Below are 24,742 nucleotides of genomic sequence, written 5' to 3' on the forward strand. Positions count from 1 at the left end.
CAAGTCGTTGGACCCGAGAGTCACCAAGCGATTAACGGACCTTGGCAGAACTTATTCATCCTCGAGCTTGCGAGTTAGAGAGAGAGGGGTAGAGAGAGAAAATGGCATGGAGAGGGAAGCTATCTCAGAACTTGAAGGAGATTAGGGTTTTGCTCTGCCAATCGTCCCCTTCAAGCGCATCGACCAGGTCCATTCAATCGCTTTTTCTTTTTTATTATTTTAAATTATTTATTATTCATTATTTATTTTTTCCAGAAATGGTAAATCTTTGTTTGAATTTGCAGAACATTTGTGGAGAAGAATTACAAGGATCTGAAGAGTGCAAACCCCAAATTGCCCATCTTAATTCGTGAATGCAGAGGGATTGAACCTCAGTTGTGGGCTAGATATGGTATTCCCATCCCACCCTTCCTTTTTTTTTCCTATTGATTTTTATTTTTATTTTTATATTTTTCAGTGATTTTTAGAATTCGAAATGCTTAAATTCAAGTAAATATTGTGTGTCGTTTTCAACAAAAAAAAAAAAAAAAAGAATTGTGTATCATCATTGGGTTAAGGTAGATATTAGCTCTCACTGCATTGCCTTGTGATTTATGAATAATAATGGAATCCAACATATGACTGCCGTCTGTTTGGTTGCTACTTGGATTCCAGTCTTTTTAATGATTCATAAGATGGTTTCTAATAAGCACGCACGCACACAAGTATATGCATCTTTTAAATGATGGAGTCTGCTCATTTTAGGGCCTTTTTTGATAACATTTTTTAGTTTTTAAGCAAATATAGAGAAGGGGAAATAAGAGAATAGTGGGAAGAGAGAAAATAGATCTGAGTTAGTAAGGAGAAAATATATATTGGATAAGGAGAAAATGTTTGAGAGGGGATGATAGTTTTTTTTGGGTGAAAAAAAGTTTAGGAGGAGGGGAGGCTACTCCATCCCCTCAGGGCATACCACAAGCCTCTTTGAGGCTCTTTGAGAACTTACAGAGGGGTCTTAGACTTGCAATAATACCCTTTTATTATAACTAGAACTATGTTTCACTTCAAGATGCATGTGAAAACTGCTAAGTAACGGAAAAAGAGGTGCAGCAGTATCTTGGGCAAGTGCTTTGAACATTTTATAATTTATTGGTTAAAACTATTTACCATGTTTTTTCTTTGGTTCATTTTTATTTTTCCTTTGTCCTATGAACTAATTACAAGTGATTGAATAAAAAGTTTGAATATTTACCGGTCATGTGCTTGTTTTCTTCACCTCCATCATATGTATGAACAAAAATGTGTATTTAAAGCCTTAGAAAATTCTAGTTATTTGATTATTGATAACTTTTGAAAATAAGTTAATTCCTGAACTAAAGTTTCAGGATGTTAGGTTTAGTCAAACAATATTAGATGTATGAAAAAGATAGATGTCGCCCCTGTTACTCTGATGTGCTGAGTTTCAGTTACTGTTATGACATGTGTCACCAAATTTATGTATTTTGTTTAAGTTGAAGATGCCACGAGAGGTCAGAAGAAGAAGAATTTAGGTTCCGTCACTTAGAAGAGCATGATTGCTAGCAATAGAACATGTCTTTTTCAGGTGGCCGAACAATAATGGTTCTACCTAGCTTCCACCAGTTGGTTCATAGGATTTTTTAAAAGTTGGAGCTAAAACTTTTATTAATTTCCTCTTATTTCATTTCTTCTGTACGGAATCCTTTAGAAATCCCAAGGCTTGGCTGTGCTTTCTATTTTACCAATAACGCACATGTTATTGACATGCATAGACTAATTTGAATAGGTCATGTTAGAATTGTATATCAAGTATAGAGAAATTTTGCAATAAGCAACCTTAAAGGTGTAGGGACTCGAGTCTGCCTGCTTTCACCCTATTGGATAACAGCTTTACCTATCTAGTCGTCATATTGGGTGGGGATTAACAGCAAAGTGGGTTTGGATATGACTACTTGATGAATGATAAACAACACTCTCCCTTCACAATAAGGTGCCTGTACTTAATGACGCACTTTCTGCCACGCTGTGTCATGGTCTGATATGGGAGGACTTAGATGGAATGGGTTCACCGCCATTTGGCTTCCCTCGTCCAATAGTGCAATATCATGTGCAAGTTTTTCTCCACATCGCAATGTGTTATTGGATTGAGACGCCACATGGCGGTGAACCTGTTCCATCTAAGTCCTTCTCGTTATATTGCTCATTCTTAATGTACTTTTATTCAACCTATGTACGTTCCTTTTTTGGTTCTTTAGTCGTGTTCTGTTAACTGGAATTTTGCACCATATTGCTCCGCAAACTAAACGTTTGATTATTTAACAGACATGGGTGTTGAGAGGGGCGTTCGATTGGAAGGTTTAACAGAGCCACAGATTTCAAAGGCACTAGAGGACCTTGTTAAAGTTGGGGAGTCTCTGAAAGCCTGATAATCGACAGTGTGAAATGTAATAAATTTGCATTCACGGGAAATTCATTCCTCTGACGCCTGCCCTTTATATAGATCAGGCGTTTCTTGTGTAAGATGATTCTTTGGGTTGCTTACGCAGTAATGCGTGTGTTGTAGTTTGAATAATTCATGTATTTTCCATCTTCCATTAAGAACAAATCTTCTGGAATTTGAATTCTGCGCTTCCTTTTCGAGTTTGCCCTCTGTTGGCCTAGTTATCAAGATGCAAACAAACCCGACATTGTGAGTTGCAAAAGAAAATGTTTCACACACCTCTTCACACTTTCGACACACGCTTATTAATTCATGTCATTTGATTTTTATTCGAACCAAAGGGCCAAGAATGGAGAACACTATGATGGCGGAGTACGCGAGCGTGAAAATCACTTACCTAACCAAATTGAAAATTGTGAAAATAAAAACATGGATTATAAATGCAACCACCCTTACCATCATTACTCTTACACCACCATTCATTGATCCTTTTTTAACTGTTGACATCACGGGCATGATGTCAGCCCACTATCGCCACCATCCCCCAATCACTATTGTCGTCACCACCCTCAACCACCGCAACTGGAATCACCATCGTCACCACAACAGCACCATCGGTCCTCTCCATTAAGGGACACCAATCCGACAACGGAATTTTCATCTCTTATTTGTATATATCATCCTAAAAACGTTTATCAAAATCGAATATCATTTAAGACGACTTGTCTTAATTTAATGAAAAAAATAGACTAACATAATTTTTTGTAACTAAAACGACTACTCTCTAATTAAGTGGTTACATGATTTTCAGTTTTGATGTTTTTTTTTCGAAAATAATCTTTGAATTAAGAGATGAACGTTCAACGATTGGACCGTCAAAATTTACTATAGATTGGGTCCATCTAGCTTATTTGAGGAATCATCAACGGAAAGGGACTATTACAAAAATATTACAACCAAACACAAATTGATTAATCGTGTTCTTTGATACCAGCTACGTTTTCTAAGTTTTCATTCCCATAAAATTATCTCGAGCTAAAGGGCCAAATACATTTTCAAATTATAAAAAATAAAAAAATTTATTTATCATTTTACTAAATAACTAATAATTATTTAAGTCTTATTAATTGAAGGTGTAATTAAGTGGAAATTTTTTTTTTTTTTCTGTTAAACGATAAATTTGTTAAATTAACGTATTGAATACGATTGGCAACGTAAAGGAAGGGTAAGACTTTGGTACCACGACAATAAAGACACCGTGTAGGACACACAGCAACCTAAAGACTTGTAATAATTCTGGGTGCAGTGTCCACCACGTCGACGTCGGGGACAAAGTCTCTGCCCTCTCCTTCTCCCCTGTGGTGTTGGTTGGTTGTGCCGTACGACGTCGTCTCCTCCCGTTAAAGTTAAACTGTCTCCCTCGTCTCCATTCTCGTCACTATCCCGATACGACCTCGTTCCGATCTCCCCATTCTCCACGGCCCACAGTCGCAATCCCTAAATCAGGTAATTCATCACCCTCTACATTGGGATCATATCTATTTCAATCTTGTTCCCCCCCGTATATTTATGATCGAGATCAAAAATTTCTTCGTTTCGTTTTGATAATTTCGATTACAATTTTGGATCGATCAGCATTTTTTTTGGCGAATTATGGGTTATGTGGGATCGTTTAGGTTTGTGCATGTTGTTTAATTAGTTCTTAATTTGTTTCAAGTTTTGAATTTGCATCGATTTTATCTGGGCATCAGTTGCTTTGATTGAATATTTACTTGAATTGGTTCAAATTGTTTTACCCAGCTTGAATTGTAGATTTGTTGCTTCAAAGCACTCGATTTGCATCTTTTTGCTTTGAGAATTTTCTTATTACTTTTCTTGCTCTCGGTTGAGACTTGAGCGCTATCGATTAGAAGAATTGGTGGAAGAATGTTCACGTAGTCCACTCAACTTACTTAGAATTAGGCAAATTAAGAGCTTAGTTATGGCCCACAGTAAACGAGACAAGCAGGATTTTTGTGATGAGTTGATGCAATGTACTTGTTAGCTGGTTTCCATCAATTTTTCTAAGCTAGAGGTCCTTTATATGGTGCTGTAGATTTTTGATCAAATTCTGGTAGAAAGTGTAATTGTTACCATTTTGGAAGTAGGCAATGTTCCTGATGTATGTTAATGTTTTGGGTTCGTCGTGGATAATAGTAGTTTTTAGAGTCGGTAAGATTGGACTAAATATATAGAGATCTTATATGTGGAAGTTTATGCTCCAAAAGATGGTGGTGTAACTGTGTTCAGCTGGATATGCATTTCTGAGAAGTTTCTTGGTTTGCACTCGGTCAACACGGCACTTTTATTGTGCCAAAAAGCATTTAGTAGTTTGGGCTGAATTTATAGCTAGGTGACAATGCTTTGGTATTGATAGGTTTAAATTAATTGGAAATTAGCTGCAGGATTACATAGAGGAGAGGGAACTGTTGATTTTGATGCGAATTTATTATTGTTTCTTAAGTGCTTATCAACCAAACAAGTACTGCTCATGCTGTGTTACTCGTACCAAATAAATCCTCTGTCTTTTCAGCTTAAGGTCAAAGATATGGTGGGTTGGTAAAGTTCTTGGGGAAAACTAAAAATTGTGCTAACCAGAAAGATGAAATATCCTTATGCGGTGCTATTCTAGATATAATCTCCTGCCCACGGTTAACCTTGTATTTTGCTTGTCATCTGATTTTTATAAGCCTATGCAAGGCCCAAATATATTTAAAGATATTGAGTTCATTTGTACAAAAGCAATCCCTGAGTACGTTATTGATGAGATAATTTGCCCTTTTTATTTCAGTACAATGGCATCTTCTTCGGACTCATGGATAAAGGAATATAACGAAGCAACAAAACTTGCTGATGATATCAGTGGTATGATATCCGAACTGAGTACATTGGCTGCAGGTCCTGACACCCAGCGTCATGTCTCTGCTATACGGCGGAAGATTACAATATTGGGGACTAGACTTGATAGCTTACAGTCCCTTCTGTCAAAACTCCCTGGAAAACAGCACATGTAAGTCATCATAGTTGACTTGTTTTAATGCATACACCAAACTGCTATTGGAACAAATATAGGAATTGAACAATGTTGTATGCTCTTCTTTCATTTCCGGTTTCTATTGGTCAATGTAGCATGTGACGGGGTTTATTCCCTAGTTGTGAGTTCTTTGAGTATGTATTTCATGTGATCACCTTTTGTGATAAAAGCTCATGAAACTTTTGATCAAAATCAAACATATTTATTGTAAGATAGTCCATCATAATGTTAAAGATACTTCTGACTATCATTGTATGACATTTTTTATGCTGCCATTTTTGAAACTCAGATCAGAGAAGGAGATGAATCGTCGAAAGGATATGATAGGAAATTTAAGATCGAAAGTGAAGCAGATGGCTTCAACATTGACGTCCAACTCTTCCAACCGAGATAGCTTGCTGGGGTCAGAAATAAATAAAACTGATGCCATGGGAAGAACAGTTGGACTAGACAACTATGGCCTTGTTGGTTTGCAAAGACAAATTATGAAAGGCAAGCTCCTTATCCAGATCTAACTATTTGTTGTTCTGTAATATTTGCACATGGTTTGATTTTCACAATATTGATCTTTACATGATGTTCCTATGAAGCAGAGCAAGATGAGGGGCTTGAGAAATTGGAGGAGACTGTAATAAGCACAAAACATATTGCATTGGCAGTCAATGAAGAACTTGACCTACACACTAGACTTATTGTATGTCCTTGCGTTCTAGTACTTGTGCTTTTGAATCTTCCATCTAAATAGTAATTACTTATTTATCTAAAATGTATTTGTACTCTCAGTATTACTTATTCTTTCTGGCCCATTGTGCAGGATGACTTGGATGATCATGTGGAAGTTACGGACTCTCGGCTACGGGTAATCATCTAACTCGTATTTTAAATTATTGTGGACCCTTGTTTAGCAAATGACTGTTGCACACGTCTTTTCTTCCCTTAATTCCCGGAAACAAAGAAAAGCAACAGTGAAAAAAAGACCATTGTGTACCTTGACAAGCAAAGATGTGTCCCTGGTGGAAATTTTTTTAGAGCATCTTGTCGTTCATAAAATGCATTTTGATTAGTGTGGGCTGTAGTTTTGCTTGGTATTTCTTAGGAAAAAATTATTACTAAAAGTAAGCCCAATAGGAGGAAATATTAGATGCTGTCAAGTGAAGAAAATTATGTTACTTTAAAGATGTTAGGAATTGCTAGAGAGACTGAAGGAAAGTGATGGGATTTAAGTGATAAAATTCTTTATTCTTTTTTCATCTTTTGGACAGCCAGTGGTTCATGTTTTTCCATATGTAACTCCAAACTGAGGGTTTTGGCTCGGATCGTGAGGAATAGCTTAGGCCCCATTTGGTATCCTACTTAAGAATTGGACTACAAAATTTGATTTTTTTTTTTTTTTAAAAAAAATTTAACTTTTGATTTCACTTTTTAAAATTCAAAGAACCGTGTTTGGTAGGCAACTTCTCAAAAAATATCCTACTCAAAGACTTTGGGTGGTGTCTTACAGTGAAAAAAAGGCTTGTAGATGAACTAGAATCATATGAATTAGATTCCAGATTTGATTTGAGGTTTGGTGATGAAGCTTTTAGAGCGTGTTATAGTCTCTGTGGGGGTATTATATCGTGCCAAGGACTGTCGCTGAAGTTGATTGTTTTGATTTCTTTGCCTTCTTTCCTTAAGAATTGCACTAGTTTAACGTGAGCAAATATTAATCACATAATATTTTGTCTACCCGTTATTGCCAAAACAGCGGGTGCAGAAGAACTTGGCAGTTTTGAACAAGCGGACAAAGGGTGGTTGCTCTTGCATGTGCATGCTTTTATCTGTCGTCGGGATAGTAGTTCTGATTGCTGTGATTTTTTTGCTGATCAAATACTTGTAATCATGCCAACTGTAAGTCTATACCGAGTCTCATGATTTCCAGTTTGTGTGTGTTCGATGTGGATTGCTGTCTTCGTTTTAATGATGTATTCGGCTTTCTGGGTTTTTTGGGTTTGTGAATTTGTGTGTTGTTGAAATAATTGTAAATTTTATTTATTGGCACGTATGAGTACCATCTTTGAATATTTTCTGTTTTTCATTGTTTGATACATCGTTCCTATCGGTTAATATGCATGAATGAATTTGGAAGCATGTTTTGAAAGACTTTGACATCAACTCAAAACAATCAGTCATTCGTAAGAGCAGCAGTTTTATAAAATTCCTTTGTCATTGGATGTTCTTCTTTTAGGCTCCGTTTGGTGGGTTGGATGAAATAGATTGTGATCAATTAAAATAGACGTGAGCTCAATATGTTGTTTGTTGTGCCAAAACGTGAGATGGACATGACAGAACATGATGGGGTTATGAATCCACATTAGAGTGGGTTATTTAACTTGTCCTTATACATGTATTACAAGTCTTGTTATACAAGTTTTGACCAATTCTAAGACCCAATTTCATTCAGTCCACTCAATGAGTCCTAATTGTTTAATTAGAGGCCGGAACTCGACAACAATTTTATGGGAAAGAAAGGGAATTTAAATAGACGAAAATTTGGAAGTTGGTCTTCATTTTTATCTTCAATAATTTGGATCAAAGTTGAACATTCAGTACTACGGTCTGGTGGTATTTCTCTTCGTTTAGAAGTGAGAGGTCTTAGGTTCGAATTTCATGGATGATGAATTTGATACCAAATTAGACTGCTTATTGCGTGGTTTAGTTGAACTCTCGTTCCCTTAATGTAAAAATGTCGATCTACTCAAAAAAAGGTCGAACACTAACCCCTTGAAAAAATTTCACATCAAACGGTAATGGGAATGAACTCCACACAAATCTATACACTTTCATCACATATTTGTTTGTTTTTTATACAACGATTCATATCTGGTGATTTAACGTTAACGCTGGAAGATGAATGAATCGAAAACATGACCGCATGAGCAATGATTAATGCTCTCAAGGGCTTGAGATACAAGCTACTGGCTTTTGTTCATGAGAGGCAAGAAGTAGCTAAGGAATTGACCAAGTGGGTATGGCATTTTTCCCTCGGTTACTGAAGTCGAATTTGCCGTCCTAACTCTTACAAGTAGAGAATAATATTATTAGACTGTACTATTAGTGATATTTATCCCTTTCATTTAGTTCAAGGATACATATTTTTCCAATCTTGAAAAAATGTCTCAAATTCGAATACCTTAGGCTATCTCCAATAGAGAGGGCTAAAGGTCTAAAAGCCAAAAAATATTCGGATTTGTCAAAAAACTCATCTCCAATTGATGACTAGAGTATAATTATATAAAGCCCACAAAGTTATTATTTGGGCAAAGGGCTATTAGGCAAACCAAATGCAGCCCCTTTCTTAGCCCCTTTTATTGGACTCAGCTCCTTAGTTCAATAATTGATTCAAACTCAATGACAAGATTTGAAAGTCTACAACGATAGTTTAATTAAATTAATCAATAAATTTAAAATATTAAGTTAAAACTAATAAATTATCGGGGATGCTATGTTTAGCCATTTTGATTGGAGATAATATATGAATATGGTCTGACCCTATTTATTTAAAAATAAATTTTTACAGAATTATAATTCTAGATGAAGTTATATCTAGCCTTTTCAATTGGAGATAGCCTTACAATGAAGACAAATTATAGGCCTCGTAGGCCAAACATTTGCGGTTTGGGCCATATTGATTTGTAGGTACATGGCACAAAGCCCAGTAAGCAACCTCTTTCTTTCCTTTTGAACTGATAGCCATGGCTCTCTGACTTCAGCACCGGTACTCGTCGTCCACCATTACAGTCATACCTAAAGTCCGATTCCGTGCGATTTTCAGGTAAATTTCTTCTTCTCAAAACACTCTTTCTCTGCACAGGTTAAATTGCATGTATAATATATGTATATACCTATATTGCTCTACATATGCAAATTTTGGGACTTTCTTTCTGCTTAATCTCGTTTCCCTGCAAAATTTGCTACAAAATTTCATACCCAATTGGCCAATTCCTTTGCGAATTAGGGTTTTGCTTGTTAATTTGGTAATTGCTTTACAGAACCAGTGGCGTTGGCCATTGATGCAAGAGGGTTTATGTAAGAATTAAGCGAAAAAAAATTGTCAAATCAAATAAAGATGAGTAATGTGCCGAAAGAAGCGATAGAAGTTGTAGCACAGAGCATTGGCATTTCCAATTTGTCCCCCGATGTCGCTCTTGCTCTTACCCCGGATGTTGAGTACCGGGTCCGAGAGATCATGCAGGTATTTGCTTTGTTAATGCTGTTACAGTAGGTTTGTGCTCAATTTTATTCAGTATAATATGGCATTTGTGTGGTTGTAGATTGGTTCAACATTTGGTTTTCACAAAAATGAAAGAACTAGCTTTAATTTACTTGTTGCATTTGGATGTATGAATTGGACATATCCAAGAGTGTTGAAGTGTAAATTCTTATCCTTCATTGCCAATTGTAACTCAAAAATATTATTTTACAAAATATCCCTTTAAATGTTTGGTTTTCTTATCGGTAAATAAGAGTTAAGGGAAAAATTTAATCTGTAAATAAGAGTCAAGGGAAAAGTTCAAGCCGAGAAGCAACTTCTTGTTTTCTTCTTTAAGGTAGATTATCGTTCAGTTAAGCAAATAATAGGTTTGAGTTCATTATGTGGTCTATGCGTTCCATTTATGCCAGTGAGGAAACAAATGCTTGTCATTTTATAATTGCAGGAGGCAATTAAATGCATGCGGCATTCGAGACGGACTATTCTGACTACAGATGATGTGGATAGTGCACTTAAATTAAGAAATGTGGACGTAAGCCGTAATTTATTTTCAGATATGAGTACCTTTGAGGAGGTGTTTTAATTTTGTGGTTTTCTTTATCTTGGAGAGTAAAGATTGCTTCCTTTCATTCTAAATGCTTTATAAATTGTCTCAGTTTTCTTTCTGTTAGTTTGCTTGCTTTTTTTTTCTTTTTTTTTCTTTTTTTTGTCTTTTTGGAACTCTGTTAACGTTTAGTTAAATTCTTGGAGCATCTTTTTGTTGTATGATTAATACATTGTAGTATACACGTTAGAACTTATAATCTTTATGGTAAGACCTTGGGGATCTTTTATGGAATTAAGTCTGAACTCTATTGAACAGAAAAATGGAATTAAGTCTGAACCCTAAACAGAAAAATGCTTCCTGGACTCGTAAGATAAAGGAGATGGGAAAAGATTCTTAGAAGGATAAAAGTATTCAATACTCTAATAGGAATGAAATCTTGGGACAATCTCCTGGAAAGGGGCCTTCTTCGCCTTCTATCTACGCTGTGCAGGTCCTAGCCTTGATAAGAGAATGCAATTTGAGCACCTCTACAAGATAGACCCGATAGGTCCCATTTCTATTTGGTTCCCAGGAACGGGGGATTTTGTGACATTCCTGTGATAGGTCCCATTTGTTTCTCTTTGTGACTACTCAGCCCAAAGCCTTGAGTATTGTTCAAGGACGTGCTGCATGAGTTATTCAAAACCTTAATCCAATTATGAAATACCTTCTCTCCCACTTCACACCTCGGTACGAACTGTTCTTATATGTATATAGAAAGAGATGTGGGATCATTTTCTCAGAAAATGAAATTATAATAAATTTTGAGGGAGCGGATATGTTATGCAGTCTGATATAGTGTGGTAGGATCTATTAACTGATGGATAGAATGGTGCTCCACATGTCTAAGCCAACATTCCCTCCCCACCCACACCAAAAAAAAAAAAAAAAACCCCTCCTCTTCCTCCTCCTTTTTTGGTTTGTTAGGGGTTTGTGTGTCTTTGAGCGTCTTAAAGTGTATCATGTTTGTCCCATGTGTGTGGATACTGTGCTGAAAAATAGGAATTTCTAAGGGGCAGTTTGATAACCATTTCATTTTCACCTTTTGTTTTCACTTTTTTGAAAACTGAACTCTTTTTAGGTAGTCAGTTTTCAATTTTTGTTTTCACAATAAAAATAAAAATAAAAAATAAAAAAAATAAAAAAAAAACTGATAACTACTTTCTTGAGTTTTCAGTGTATGGTTTTTAGTTTCCATTTTTTTAAAAAAAACAGAAAATAGTTACCAAACAAGATTTCAGTTTTAAGTTTTCAAAAAAGTGAAAACCAAGAACTGAAAGCGGAATGGTTATCAAACGGCCCTTAAGTTTGAAAAGGTTGTCCATTGCTTTTAGTTTCTGATTTTATTTGTTTAACTCATGTTCACCTTCTCAATAAACAAAGATAAAAATTTGTATGTCTTCTACATGCAATAGCCAATATATGGGTTTGCCTCTGGAGATCCTTTGAGATTCAAGAGAGCTGCTGGACATAAGGATTTGTTCTACATTGATGACAAGGATGTGGAATTTAAAGATGTAAGTGCTTGTTGATGACTTGAAATATAGGTTTTCTATGCGAAATATATCAATTACTTTCTTCTTATATATTGCGTGATATTAAAGGTCATTGAAGCACCTTTACCAAGGGCACCACTTGATGTATCAATTACTGCTCACTGGCTGGCAATTGAAGGTGTTCAACCTGCAATTCCAGAAAATGCTTCTGTTGAAGGTAGCTGCTGAACTTATATACAAGATTTTCTTGGCTAATTTAGGTATCTAGTCTTTACCAAGGTTTTTCTCCTAGTCTACCATGCCGAGGCAGGCATCATATTTTGAATTATAATTTGCATATCCACTATGTAAACCCCTTATTTAATCACGTTCTGCTCTGATTAATGATGATATATTTCATTTCTAATAATTTGCTTAATCATTGTTCTGTTTTCCGAAGTATGACCAATTTTATTTGAAAGTTAACTTTTCCATCAATACTAATTTGGATTGCCATAATGCTTTGCTTTGTAGCACTTGCAGCGTACTCTGATGTCAAAAAATCTGAATACAAGGAAGATGGACTTCCTGTAGAGATTAAATTGCCTGTTAAGCATGTATTGTCAAGGGAACTTCAGGTATTTTCTTTTTCCAAGTTCTTTGTGCACTTCACGTAAAATAATATCTAATGCCAATTTCCCTGTGGTTGCCTCTGCAGCTTTACTTTGAGAAGATTACAGAGCTTACTCGCAGGTCTAGTTCCACCCTCTTCAAAGAAGCATTAGTGAGCTTGGCAACAGATTCCGGACTCCATGCGTTGGTTCCATACTTCACATGCTTTGTTGCTGATGAGGTAGTGATTCTGGTGATATCTTAAATTGGGACCGATTGCTTTTTGTTATGCACTGTAAGTGACTTTTTCCTGCAATTGTCTCAGGTTACACGGAATTTGAATAATTTCCCTCTGCTATTTGCTTTGATGCGTCTTGTCCGGAGCCTTCTTCAAAATCCTCATATACATATTGAACCTTATGTAAGCAGTGCATTCTATCAACTGTTGAAGTACATAGATTTTGTAGCTATATAATCTTCAATCTGATATTTCAGAAGAATTTATAGTTTCTCCATCAGCTATTTAAAAGTTCCATTTCAAGTTAGGTTTTGTGTATCTAATTTTGTAATTTGTTCCAGCTACAACAATTGATGCCATCTGTTATTACCTGCCTTGTTGCAAAAAGATTAGGGAATAGATACACTGACAATCACTGGGAACTTAGAAACTTTACAGCAAACCTGGTGTCTTCAATTTGCAAAAGGTGAAGACTTTTTTTATTTATTTGTTGTTAAACCTATTTCTTTGTTTAAGGCATAGATACATGCAACAAGTATAGCAATGTTGTGCAATATATGCGTACCAAAAAGAAGAAAAAGTTGATTGTTAAATTCGATTTGGTTCATCATGTCTCATACATTGGTCATTGGAAAATCTTGTTTATATTGCATGAAGGTCATTCTTGTAACGTACAATTATATTTACGCATACTAAGCCAAAGGCTGGAACGTGTATATGGCATTATTGAATGGTTGTGTGATCTAAGTACACTGCAAGTGTATATTATAGTCAGGGCTCCTTTTACATAAATCAAGAACCATGTTCCAACTAACATAGGTGACTCAGTCTGCCAGATTTATAATTTTAGTAAAACTTAGTCTGACATTGTGACCAATTACCCTTTTTGAATAAATTGGCAACATACAGACTGTTTAAAAATAATGGGATACTGGATTATTTAAAATTCTAGCCTTATGTCAAGATATTTCTATATTTTATTAGCAGTGTGTTTTTGCAGATTTGGGCATGTTTATCACAATCTTCAACCACGTTTGACAAGGACTCTGCTTCATGCTTTCTTGGATCCAACAAAAGCATTATCTCAGCATTATGGTGCAATTCAAGGGCTAGCAGCTCTTGGTCCCACTGTGGTATGCTCTAGTGCATACTTTTATGTTACATGAATTTTCTAATAAGGCTGCAGTCTCTTGCGGGTTGGAAATATTTTCTAAGCACAGTTGCATTTAGTTTTAATTGTGGCTGCCTTCATGGCCTTGGTTTTTCTACTTTTCCTACTAGAAACATCTTTTGTGTTGGCTTTGAGAAAATTGAGATGCTTCTTAATGTTGGACAGGTTCGTCTACTCATACTTCCAAATCTTGATTCGTATATGCAACTTCTTGAGCCAGAAATGATACTTGAGAAGCAAAAGAATGAGTTAAAGAGGCAAGAAGCTTGGCGTGTCTATGGAGCTTTACTGGTTAGTTCATATTTCAATCTGAATTTTGTTGTTATGTGCATGGGTTTGCTATCAAATTGACTTTGACATGGTATGCCACTTCCAGAATGCTGCTGGCCAATGTATGCATGATCGGCTCAAGCTGTTCCATAGTCTGTTGTCTCCTCCAGCTCATGCCGTTTGGAAAAGGAATGGAAAGGTTGCAACAACAATGACAAGTACGCTTTCCTTAACTTCTTTAATTGCTATGGTATGTTCCCTGAACATACATTGATCCATTCATATTGCTCTGTGCGAGTGGTGTGATTTGCGTTCAGTATTCAGGGTAATGTGAATCATACACACATGTATATACATTATGTTGGAAAACTTAAGAAAGGGATGTAACTTCTTTCATAAGAGAAAGGATTGCATGTGGCCCAACTCAATGCAATCCTATTATTCAAACTGTTCACTTGTTAGGTACCTACTTGAGGATTGTCTTTACAAAATAACAGCTAAATAAGGAATCAGGTAGTCATCTAAATGTGATAAGCATATGGACAAACACAGTATTCCTATTTGAGGATTGTCTTTACAAAACAACAGCTAAATGAGAAATCAGGTAGTAATCTAACTTTGATAAATATATGGACAAACATAGTATTCGTGATAACCACTAAATAATCATGATGATAATCCAACTACAGTGGAATTTGTGGCTGTATTAAAAGATACTAAAGATAGTATAATGAGCCATAGAGTAGCTAGTAATTGTCTCCCTTTGGAAGATGGTTGAGTGTGAGACAAGGTGATGCATGTATGTGCTATGATATACTGTATGTAAATCCACCCACTTAATGAGGCTGATATCTCATACCAAGCAGAATTGGAATAGATGTGTTTTGTGCCAAGTTTGTTGAAAAACGATGCATGGCCTATAACTGTGGAGATCAGATATTGGCTTTTAATATAATTCTGACAGAATCATTGTTGTCCATGCTTCTGTAATGTAAGTTGCAAGTGATGGATTTTTGATATAGCATTAGTTTTAGATGGTCATTGTCAGTGTTTGCTTCTGTTTGTCACTAAATTCGGTGTGTGGTTGTAGAACTGACAGGAAATAAAGTGATAATGGAAACTTCAGAATGGTATGAATTATACTGGCCTGTTGAATGGTTTTGGGTGTTAGAAATGTTGTCCTGTATAGTGTTTGTTGTTTCAATCTTTCAAGGAACATGGTAAGGGTGAAATTATACTGTAAATCTGGTTCAATACTTGATTCTTCTTAATTGCCTCTTTAAGTTTCTCCCTCCGTGCACTTGCATACTGGCCTCGGGATATGCGTTTGCATGGGTCAAACGTATGCAACTATAATACAGCTAACCAAAAATATTTTCTTTGTAAGACCAATCTGCTTAGAGCTGTAAAAATTTATGCAAAACACATGTTTCTTCCCTTCACATGGTAGCTTTAGCCTCGAGAGAACACGGTTTGAAGATGGTGACAAGTTTGTTTACCTCAATTAAGTTGAATATGTACTTTTTCCCATATCATCCTTGTGCTTAACCTCCTGTTCAATCTAGATAAACGCAAAGCAAGCACAGACAACATGATGCAACAACCACCACTCAAAAAACTAGCTACTGATGGTGCGGTGGGAGCAATGCCAATGAACTCCATGCAAGTTGACATGCAAGGAGCTGCAGGTGGATTCTCCACATCTGTATCGATGTCCCACCAGTTACCAAAGGAACACATGTTAGGAATGGAGCTCAGTGGGAAAATGGTAAAGGGGTCAACAGTTCTTGCTCAGGCGTGGAAAGAGGAGACAGACGCAGGACATCTAATGGCATCGTTGTTCGAATATTTTGGGGAAAGCGTGTTCTCCTTTACACCCAAACCAGAGTTGTCTTTCTTCTTGTGATTAATTTATTGTCATTGGTATTAAGAATGTGTGAATCATTTGTTTAACTCTGATTCTTGTGTTGTAGTTAAGAGTCCTGTAGGTTATCCATTTGTATGCATACAGAAGTTTTTCGGGTAATCTCAGGCCCTTAAGTAATAGAAAGATTATACTTGCAGAACTTGCTTGAAACTTTGGCACCGTTCGTTTGAAGTGATGCTGACCCGAGAAGCGCGTGATTGACGGTAGAGATATGTCCACAGAGAATCAAATCATAAAAGGAAAACACAAAAAAGTAGCATAGAACTGCTGTTTGTAGCATGAAGGTTATGTGCTCTTGGATGGTGGTGTTTTTAACGTTCCTTCTGTCTTGCTCCCTTCCCCCCTTATTTCCTGGAATTCTATTTAATAATTTAATGGTGGTTATTGAAGGCACCTTTTGCTGAAAACACCTTCATATATTTTGAATTCGTGTATTATCTACTAACCAAAGCAAGCAAAGAAGAATCGAGGGTCATACATAAATAGAGGTGTGCGAAAATTACTTCCGCTTAACCGAAATCACTCATCCAACTTAATCATAACGCGTAAGCCAAGTTTTACTTAAAACTTTGTGTTGCTTTGCTCTCAACAGAAACGTTTAACAAATGAAGTGAGGGTCAGAGGAATATGTCCGTGCGAGTCATTTCTGTACGATTTCTAATGCTGCTGTCGAGAGTCATCGTCATGTTTTCAATACTTTTGACAATTTGGTGAAGCCAAAGTTTGCGTTGCTCCCATACAAGTATGTTTGGTTTGGCTTGGAACGTTATCTTTGTTGTTGCTTGTTCGTTTATGACTTTATATGGAATTGGAGATGCAGTTATGTGTTTGTCCCTGAATTCCAATTTCCAATTAGACCTAGAGAGTGGATTTTACACCAACCTTCCAATTGGGGAAAACTAATCAAAACACCCAAAATTATACACTTTTAATCATCACGACATGAAAGTTTTATATGATTCTCAAAATACTCATCAGGACCACCAAATCACCAGACAAAAACATAAAGTTAAAATCTTCTCCGCACTAAAGAAAGTGGTCCAAGAAGACAAACAAAAGTTAACATGCAGCGAGTGTGATCCATAACAAAGCAGAAGGCACCAGAATAAAGAAATTTCCCTGTTGGCAAAAAGTTTCAAAAACAGCGAAATTAAAAAACAATGACATCGATAGTTACTTTTAGAAATAGTTGTAAATAATTGTATACTTTTTGAAAAGTAATTTGTAGCTTAGCGAACCAATTTAATTTTGTGTATACAAGTAAGCCTTCTCTCCTTCATTTGATACCACCACAACACCTCAACCTGCATGCGAAGAAGCATACAGAGCAAACATCCCAAGTTTCTTAGCATCATTTCCATCTTTTGTAAACACTTGTTGTAAGTATTTTCCTTTGTAATCTTTTGTATATCAATAAAACGGCAAGTTTACATATTCAAGCAATTTTCCAATCTTAAGTTTGTTTTTTTTGTTCTTTCTTTCCAGTCTTATGTCATTCGTTCGTCAAGAGTTATATCTATAGAGAATCACAATCCTCCGACACAAGATTCGCAAAATTATTTGTGTAGACATGAATTTAGCTGATATGCTCTTCAATGGTGGCTTTAATATGGTTTACATCAACACTCTGGCTGGCTTGTTACGCAAAAATGTTCTGTTTTCTGGATGGTTTGATAATCCACACAAGATTTGTGGCTCAAAATCAATGATTTTGAGCCACTTACCTTTGCACCTGATACGTGAGTTCAAATCTCCCTTCCTGGATATCGCTTGTATTAAATAAATAAATAAAATACAAAAACCGGTGGCATGCATCTGCACAGAAATCCACATTGGGATCAAAACTCAAGCTTCAATCTTTTTATTTTTGTTTTCAAATATAAAATATCCCCGATAACTTTTCTTCACATTTTCATGAGAAAAAAATGATTGAAACATGTAATGTGTTTACGTATATTTGAGAGACCACTGATATAGCCAATCTCGAGTTTGTGTTTCTTGAAACTTTGTTACAAAACGCAGATATTGACTGAAAATAGTGACATGAAATCTCATAGATTGGAGCTTCAGTATCATTACATGGCAAAATGCACAAGAGACTCAGAAAAATACAACCTGAACTAAAAGAAAAGCTTTCTCGGAGACGGTTTTGATGAAATGGTGGAGGGCGAGGTGGAGGACTTCAGAGGAAGGGGAATCCCTCTGCTTTCTTGACCCCCTGCAACCTTGTCAAGCAGCTTTGCTGCCTTGGGGTCTGTTAGTAGCGTCTTCTGAAATGACTGTGAAAAGCCTGTTGCAATAATAGTCACATGGAGCTCTCCGTTGTAGCGATCATCCACAACAGCCCCAAATATTATGTTAGCAGAAGGATCTGCCAAACTCGTCACGACCTGAAAATTTACAATAGTTTGCAGACTTCATTAGGCCAAGGAAAGGAGCAAAGAAAAAAGGGCTACCAGCACCAACCACAAGCAATAATTTACGACTTCCCCCTCATCTTCGAAAATGAAAATGTAGAGGTAGGAGAATTGATTCCCACTATGGTGAATGGATGATGTAAATCCTGAGGAGCTGGTTCAAGTTCACTAAGGTTACTTTTTCCCTCGTTCCATACAACTGAAAAGACCACTTTTCAATATAGTCGATGCTCTCATTAGATTAATATGGAAGCAGAAAATTTTCAGGGTCCCTTTCTTCGTTCAAGATTAAAGCATAAAACCCCGTAATGTTACCTGAGACACTCTGTTGACTTCCTGCAGGGTTATGTCCTTTCCACCTGTGATATTATACACAACGCCAGTAGCTGATTGAATTGAAGATCCAATCAGAGGAGCCAAAGTCGCCTGTTCAGCTGCTTCTTCTGCACGGTTTTTGCTCGAGGAAACACCTACTCCGAGCATTGCAGTTCCTGAGTTTTTCATGACTGCCTTTACATCTGCAAAATCCACATTTACCAGTCCGGGTATCTACATATAAAGGAAACAGCACTTTAATTTGCCTGAGATTATCAGAAAAAATATTGCAGTACTATAATTTGATTCAGTAGAAAGAGAATCAGATTATTCTGAGAAACGGATTAGTTTCAGCATCTTGGTCTTTCTGTATTCGCAAATTATCATGTACTTCACCAATGATAACCTAATTTACAATAGTGCAAGGCTATAAATCAAAATAGTTCTCAATATTTGAACTCTTATTTCAGCATCTCAAGATAGTACTTACTGTAATTATGTCAGAAATTCCTTGCACTCCCTGACGTAAAACATCATCAGCAAGAAGGAAAGCATCTTGAAGGGGTGTCTGCTCATCAGCAATATCAAGGAGGCGATCGTTCGGTATCACTATTAGAGTGTCAACATTTTTCTGCAACTTTTCAATGGCCTCGAATGCCTGGAAGAAGCCAATGAATGCATGTAAGATTACTCCCAGTCCACATACTGCTCAGAAGAAAACTCAATGATAACCGAATAAATTCTAGTTTTACTTTTGATTATGTAAACTAATAAATTTTCAATTATGGTTCAGAGCTGGGGAACTTGGAAATTATTTTGTTGGACCTAGGGCTCACCACCAGCAACAGAAGTACTAGGGTCACTTCAATTTCGGTTAATTTTAAATTGGTCAAAATGATATGATGATCTTTCGATTTTTTTCATATGCTATGTCCTAAATAAATGACTGTAGCCAATGTAAAATGCAGTCTCATAAAGCAGTAATACAGAAGACAACGTTCCAAACCACATAACAGTTAACTAACAAGACGTGAACGGTAAGTAGTAACTAATAAGCTCATGGTATCATTCAATTGTCTAAGCATACTTGGGAACGAAACATTTGTTTTTATATTAATTCAGGAAAAGTGCATAAAACAATTATCGACAGAGATCCATTTATGCAGCTACAAAAATTCAAGATATAAATGAGGACCAAATTGACACCTGCCTGCAAAGATCTTTTACGCCCTTCAAAGCTGAAAGGGTAGGTAACCACACCAACAGTCAAATAACCCGCCTCTTTGGATATCTGTGCAACAATAGGGGCAGCACCGGACCCTGTTCCTCCACCCATCCCAGCTGTCACAAAGACAAGATCTGAGCCCTTTACAGCATTTGAAATAGCTTCTTTTGATTCCTCAGCCGCTTGCTCCCCCAAAAGCGGATTCCCACCGGTACCTGCATCTCTGTCAAATCCATTAAAATCATAGGCCTCATAGAGAATATAAGTGATACCATTAACCCCCAACATTTATAGGTGTAAATACTAAATGTGATACTACACTATAGTATATAAATACATACATCATGCACCGATATACATGTACACAGACCACAAAACTATGGAGATTTTCCCAGATCGAAAAGAGGGTGCCTGACCTAGTCCACGAGTCAAAAGCTCCCCAATTTGAAGCGGGTACTCAGCAGCAGACTGCAAGAGCGCCTGAGCATCCGTGTTTATGGCATAGAAATCAACACCCTAATGTCAACAGAAGCAGCACACTTTCAGTAACCAATTAATTGCAAGTAATTGTCAAAGCATTGCTAGTAATACATTCAGAAAAAATTCCTTTTTAAGTGTAAATCGCCAATTTTCAACGGCCTACTAAAGTTCGTCTACTCAGTAAAATCAATCCAGTACCAGTAACAAGTAAAAAAATTTTAATTTTCAAATTTTTAGCAACTAAAATCACAATTGGCTTTGTGAAGTAAACACAATTATAACACATTGCAAAAAAGACCCAAGAATAAATATACATGTTAATGAACATATTTACGCAGATTTACAACTGGGATTCAAATAAAAAAACCCAATTACAGTCTCAGAGAGAGAGAGACAGAGAAAGACAGAGAGAGAGAGAGAACCCACATGTAAACCGCTTCCAATCATGCGATTAACGGCATTGTTGCCACCTCCGCCGACCCCAACGACCTTAATCTTGGCCGATTCCGTGGGCGCAAAGGAACAGCTGACGACCCCAAAACGGTAACGCTTCCATGGGCTACTTCTCTTGCCGCTCAGAGGAATGCATGTTCCGAGGGAAGGCGGTGCCTTGTGGTGGTGAAATGCTGCGGCAATTGAGGACGACGTCGTCGAGATTAGGTCGTTCGGGTTTGTCCATGTAGCCATCGTCGTTTTTCCGTTTGCTTCTCAGTGTCTCACCCTCTCACAGATTTACACAAATGGGGGTTGGGGTTTTTAGGGTTTTACAAAATTAGAAAGGGTTTTTTAATTAACACCTTACTAATCGTTGAATACACTACACTTAATATTTATTGGTAAATAACTTATATAAAATGACTATTTAAATCTTAAAAAGTAAAGAAAAACAATTATTTTCTTACTACGCCCCAAATCATTTAAAAAGACCCTAACCACCCGTAAATTATATATAATTTTATATGCACCTGCACTCACAAGATCTTGTGATTATGTATATATATAATGCTAAGGATTCTGTAACATAAGAGATGAAGTACTCTAAAATATTCATATCTTCTTTGAGATAGTGTAGTATTGTTTTTTTCTTTTGCTAAAGAATTCCAACAGAGAATCTGCATGGACACAGCAATAGCACAATCAACTAGCCCTTTAATAATTTTTTGTTTCAGAAAAGCTAGCAAAGTAGCCATTTCTGAGTTTAAAATCAAATTCACAAAAACCTTGAAGCAGTAGAACCATGCGCACTGTTTGTGTGCTTGGGTTTAAATTTATTTTTTGGATAAGATGAAGACTTGAGGTAGATTTTGGTGTGGGGTGTGAAGGTAGTTTTGGTTGGTAAGTGGGGTGCATTAACATATTTTTTAGTTTAAAAAGTAAATGTGGGATGTTTTAAGTATACGAGATGTATTCAACAATATTTGAAATGCTAATAAAACAACCAAAACGAATTTAAACCACATTAAACAAAAACAGGGGCCGAACATCGTTGCATAAGCTTGTAACTAAAAGCATGCCATTATAATGATGGGTTCTTTTATTTAAGTCAAAGATAAAAGAATCCAGAACCGAACTTGCTCTAACTTGTTCCATTTAGTTCGCATTCATCCGTTTTTGAATTATCTTGACATTGAAAAATGAATGAGGGTACATATAACATTTAACATAACGTAATGTAGAGCAACAATGCCAAATGAATTCGACGTTTACACTCCAACATTTACATACAAATCCAACACCAGAAGAGACTAAAAACAATCAATTCGACTAAAACTTGATGTTCTCTGGAGACAATCCATCATCCAAGTGCGAAGTAACCAAATGAGGCGACATATGCTTTTCGAAAAGCAACTTCACTCTCCTTCATTTAGAATAGGGACTATGAGTGGTTTCATTTGTGCAAGATATACAATTGCCCACCTAACAATGCCAAAGATTACAAATATATGATGTCAGGTTGAGTAAAAGGGTAGAAAATTAAATAACCAAATGCAATCTCTCGAGCTACACAGTAAGCCAAAAGGAAAAATTGATTGATATCATCGAGGAAACTTCATCCCATGAGAATTACACACGGAAATCATATCAAAGTTTAAAAAATGTAAACTCAACGGGCACCAATTCATCTAGTCTTTATATCTTTATAGCAAGGCAGGAGTGCAAGAAGGTTGACTCAAATAGGCATTAACTTATCATGCACAATGAGTCGATCACAAACTCTTACTACGCTATCACTGCACCACATTACCGTCACCATTTTGCAGCCAACCTAACCAAGGAATAAAGGAGGGTTTTTTTTGTTCATTTCAATTGGAAAGATGATAGGCAGCACAAGTACACTACCATGATGGGACACATTGTCACTAGTGTGGGTGGATTGGCTGTTGCAATGAGTGAATGAACATACAGGCAAAGTTCTAAAGCCCCTCTAAGGAGGATTTTCTGTCTGAGGCATCCAATCAATGAGCTACACAACAATATTCTCATTTTCCCCCCAATCCAGACGACTTAGTGCAGAATTTATGTTGACAACAAAATGGAAATAACTCTCTCGTCGAGCATAACTGGTTGTTCTGGATCTAGAGTCTGGACCAAAAATCTTACGTCTCACTAACTACTGAATTATCAAAAACCTTGCTACTGATGATGAAGAAATATATATACACGATAATATGTTACAGAAGAACTTACATCATCCAACAACAGATCGTTGCTGTAATAACCAATGTTAGATGGAACCTGCGTAAGAATATAGCATTCAGTATTTTGCACAAACAAGCATGATTTTATATCAACAGAAACCGCAAGGAATTTTCTCAAACCACTCTTTATTTTAAATGACAGCATCATATTCGTAAGCAGGCAAAACATAAAGACTCAATTAAACTGTGAAAGACAAATATTAAGCTATTCTTTTCGCAAAGAAATAGTAAAGACTACTTATCCTTATAAATGCTATCATTTTAAACAACATTGGATAACAAAGAACTAACAATCCGGGGCCAAGGGTCGTGAAGGCCCACACGTCAGTGGCTTAACTCTAAAGATGATCCCAGTGTGGAATAACGTTTCTGAGTCACATTTACACACGAACCGGTTACTTCCATGACTGAAAGTCTTAGTAAACACATATAAACCATTGAGACTAGACTACCCAATGATACTCAAAAATTAGCAAAAAACCAACTAAACAAATTTAACCAGTTTTCATACAAGTTCGCCAGCATCGAAAAGCTTGGATCTTTGCATTACGAGATGTGCATAGCTCTCCAATATCAGATATCAAAATGAGTGAGCAGTGACATAACCAATTAACTTGTAGAATAGTACTTGTAAGTAAATTTACATGAGTAAAAATTGCTTAGCTCCCAAATACAAAACATTCCTTAGGATCTGTGTGATCATATACCTAATAAATTCAGCGGCTAGATACATTTTGGTAAACAAAGAAAAAAAAAAGACCCAACATTTTAAGGGATATAGAGAGCAAAAAGGTGAAATTGGATGACGGGGAAACTTACAAATTAGCAGAGGGTCCTCTGTTGCAGCAAATTCTGGTACATAAGGACGCAATAATCCCAATCACAATGAAAATTAGGGTCGTAACTAAGAACCCCATGTTGGATTTCTCTTCGATCTTGATCCCCACAACCACAAAAGTTCAATTTCTGCAATACAAGATTGAAACAACAAGGAATTCGAACGTGATTTAGGGTTTAATAATTGTAAAGGTTAATTTAGATAAACAGGAAAAAAATAAAGGCCAATGATTCAGCTTGAAAAAGGAAAATGGAAACCTACGGGGCTGTTTGGTTGCCGAGAAAATGTGGAAAAATAAATCAACGGATAGAAAATATTGGGATCTTAAAGTCGATTTTGATGAATTGGGAACGCTGTCATTTGGAGGAAAACGAACACGGACCTTGAGACCCAAAAAAATAAAAAAAAAAGAACTCGGAGGTTTGAGCCCAAATATAACTCGGGCTAAAAAGTAGTCCATTTTTAAATGGGCTTTGTGAACCCTCCGATATGGCCATGCTCCCAAGTTTTTTGTTTGGGTAAAATACAAAAAATTACCTTAATTATTGGTATCACGACACTTTCATATCTCGTCTTTTTAAAATGATAATGTCATATCTCATCTTACGAATTTGTGTCAATGTCATACATCTGTCAGTTTTTCTGTTAATTTTTCTGTTAAGTGTTGATGTGGCTAGATATTAGGGCCACTCACTAATCCAACTGGATTAAAATATAATTAAATATATTT

At 36.4% G+C, this 24,742-nt stretch overlaps 5 protein-coding genes across 7 annotated transcripts; 3 read left to right on the forward strand and 2 right to left on the reverse strand.

The window, feature by feature from the left end:
* The first annotated feature begins 46 nt into the window (after positions 1-46).
* LOC137715099 (NADH-ubiquinone oxidoreductase B8 subunit) lies at positions 47-2,637 on the forward strand. Its single transcript, XM_068454323.2, has 3 exons — positions 47-187; positions 285-391; positions 2,320-2,637. Exons 1-3 carry the CDS (start codon positions 102-104, stop codon positions 2,421-2,423), a joined length of 297 nt encoding a protein of 98 aa, XP_068310424.1. The 5' UTR covers positions 47-101; the 3' UTR covers positions 2,424-2,637.
* A 995-nt stretch (positions 2,638-3,632) lies between these two features.
* On the forward strand, positions 3,633-7,570 carry LOC137715219 (syntaxin-52). Of its 3 annotated transcripts, none has more exons than XM_068454466.2 (6): positions 3,633-3,943; positions 5,268-5,486; positions 5,800-6,002; positions 6,104-6,204; positions 6,325-6,369; positions 7,255-7,570. In XM_068454466.2, exons 2-6 carry the CDS (start codon positions 5,272-5,274, stop codon positions 7,384-7,386), a joined length of 696 nt encoding a protein of 231 aa, XP_068310567.2. In that variant the 5' UTR covers positions 3,633-3,943; positions 5,268-5,271; the 3' UTR covers positions 7,387-7,570. The 3 variants fall into 3 exon arrangements, with proteins under 3 accessions (XP_068310567.2, XP_088546980.1, XP_068310566.2); XM_088690854.1 differs by having other exon boundaries at positions 3,745-3,943; positions 6,101-6,204; XM_068454465.2 differs by lacking the exon at positions 3,633-3,943 and adding an exon at positions 3,971-4,113.
* Positions 7,571-9,119: 1,549 nt separating this feature from the next.
* LOC137716064 (transcription initiation factor TFIID subunit 6) lies at positions 9,120-16,177 on the forward strand. Its single transcript, XM_068455457.2, has 13 exons — positions 9,120-9,321; positions 9,539-9,741; positions 10,205-10,291; positions 11,761-11,862; positions 11,950-12,058; positions 12,355-12,458; positions 12,539-12,673; positions 12,758-12,853; positions 13,012-13,136; positions 13,671-13,803; positions 14,007-14,132; positions 14,218-14,329; positions 15,677-16,177. The coding sequence occupies exons 2-13, from the start codon at positions 9,616-9,618 to the stop codon at positions 16,015-16,017; spliced, it is 1,596 nt and encodes a 531-aa protein (XP_068311558.2). The 5' UTR covers positions 9,120-9,321; positions 9,539-9,615; the 3' UTR covers positions 16,018-16,177.
* Positions 16,178-18,063: 1,886 nt separating this feature from the next.
* LOC137715822 (cell division protein FtsZ homolog 1, chloroplastic) lies at positions 18,064-21,448 on the reverse strand. The gene is made up of 6 exons (XM_068455168.2): positions 20,902-21,448; positions 20,412-20,511; positions 19,981-20,210; positions 19,261-19,428; positions 18,771-19,004; positions 18,064-18,428 (listed from the first exon to the last, which is right to left on the reverse strand). The coding sequence occupies exons 1-6, from the start codon at positions 21,160-21,162 to the stop codon at positions 18,159-18,161; spliced, it is 1,263 nt and encodes a 420-aa protein (XP_068311269.2). The 5' UTR covers positions 21,163-21,448; the 3' UTR covers positions 18,064-18,158.
* Positions 21,449-22,046: 598 nt separating this feature from the next.
* Positions 22,047-24,411, reverse strand: LOC137715913 (V-type proton ATPase subunit e1). The gene is made up of 4 exons (XM_068455274.2): positions 24,274-24,411; positions 23,994-24,140; positions 23,164-23,211; positions 22,047-22,392 (listed from the first exon to the last, which is right to left on the reverse strand). Exons 2-4 carry the CDS (start codon positions 24,089-24,091, stop codon positions 22,326-22,328), a joined length of 213 nt encoding a protein of 70 aa, XP_068311375.1. The 5' UTR covers positions 24,092-24,140; positions 24,274-24,411; the 3' UTR covers positions 22,047-22,325.
* Positions 24,412-24,742: the final 331 nt, after the last annotated feature.

This window comes from Pyrus communis, chromosome 3, assembly GCF_041283825.1.
Source record: "Pyrus communis isolate YQ-2024b chromosome 3, ASM4128382v1, whole genome shotgun sequence".
Taxonomy (NCBI): domain Eukaryota; kingdom Viridiplantae; phylum Streptophyta; class Magnoliopsida; order Rosales; family Rosaceae; genus Pyrus; species Pyrus communis.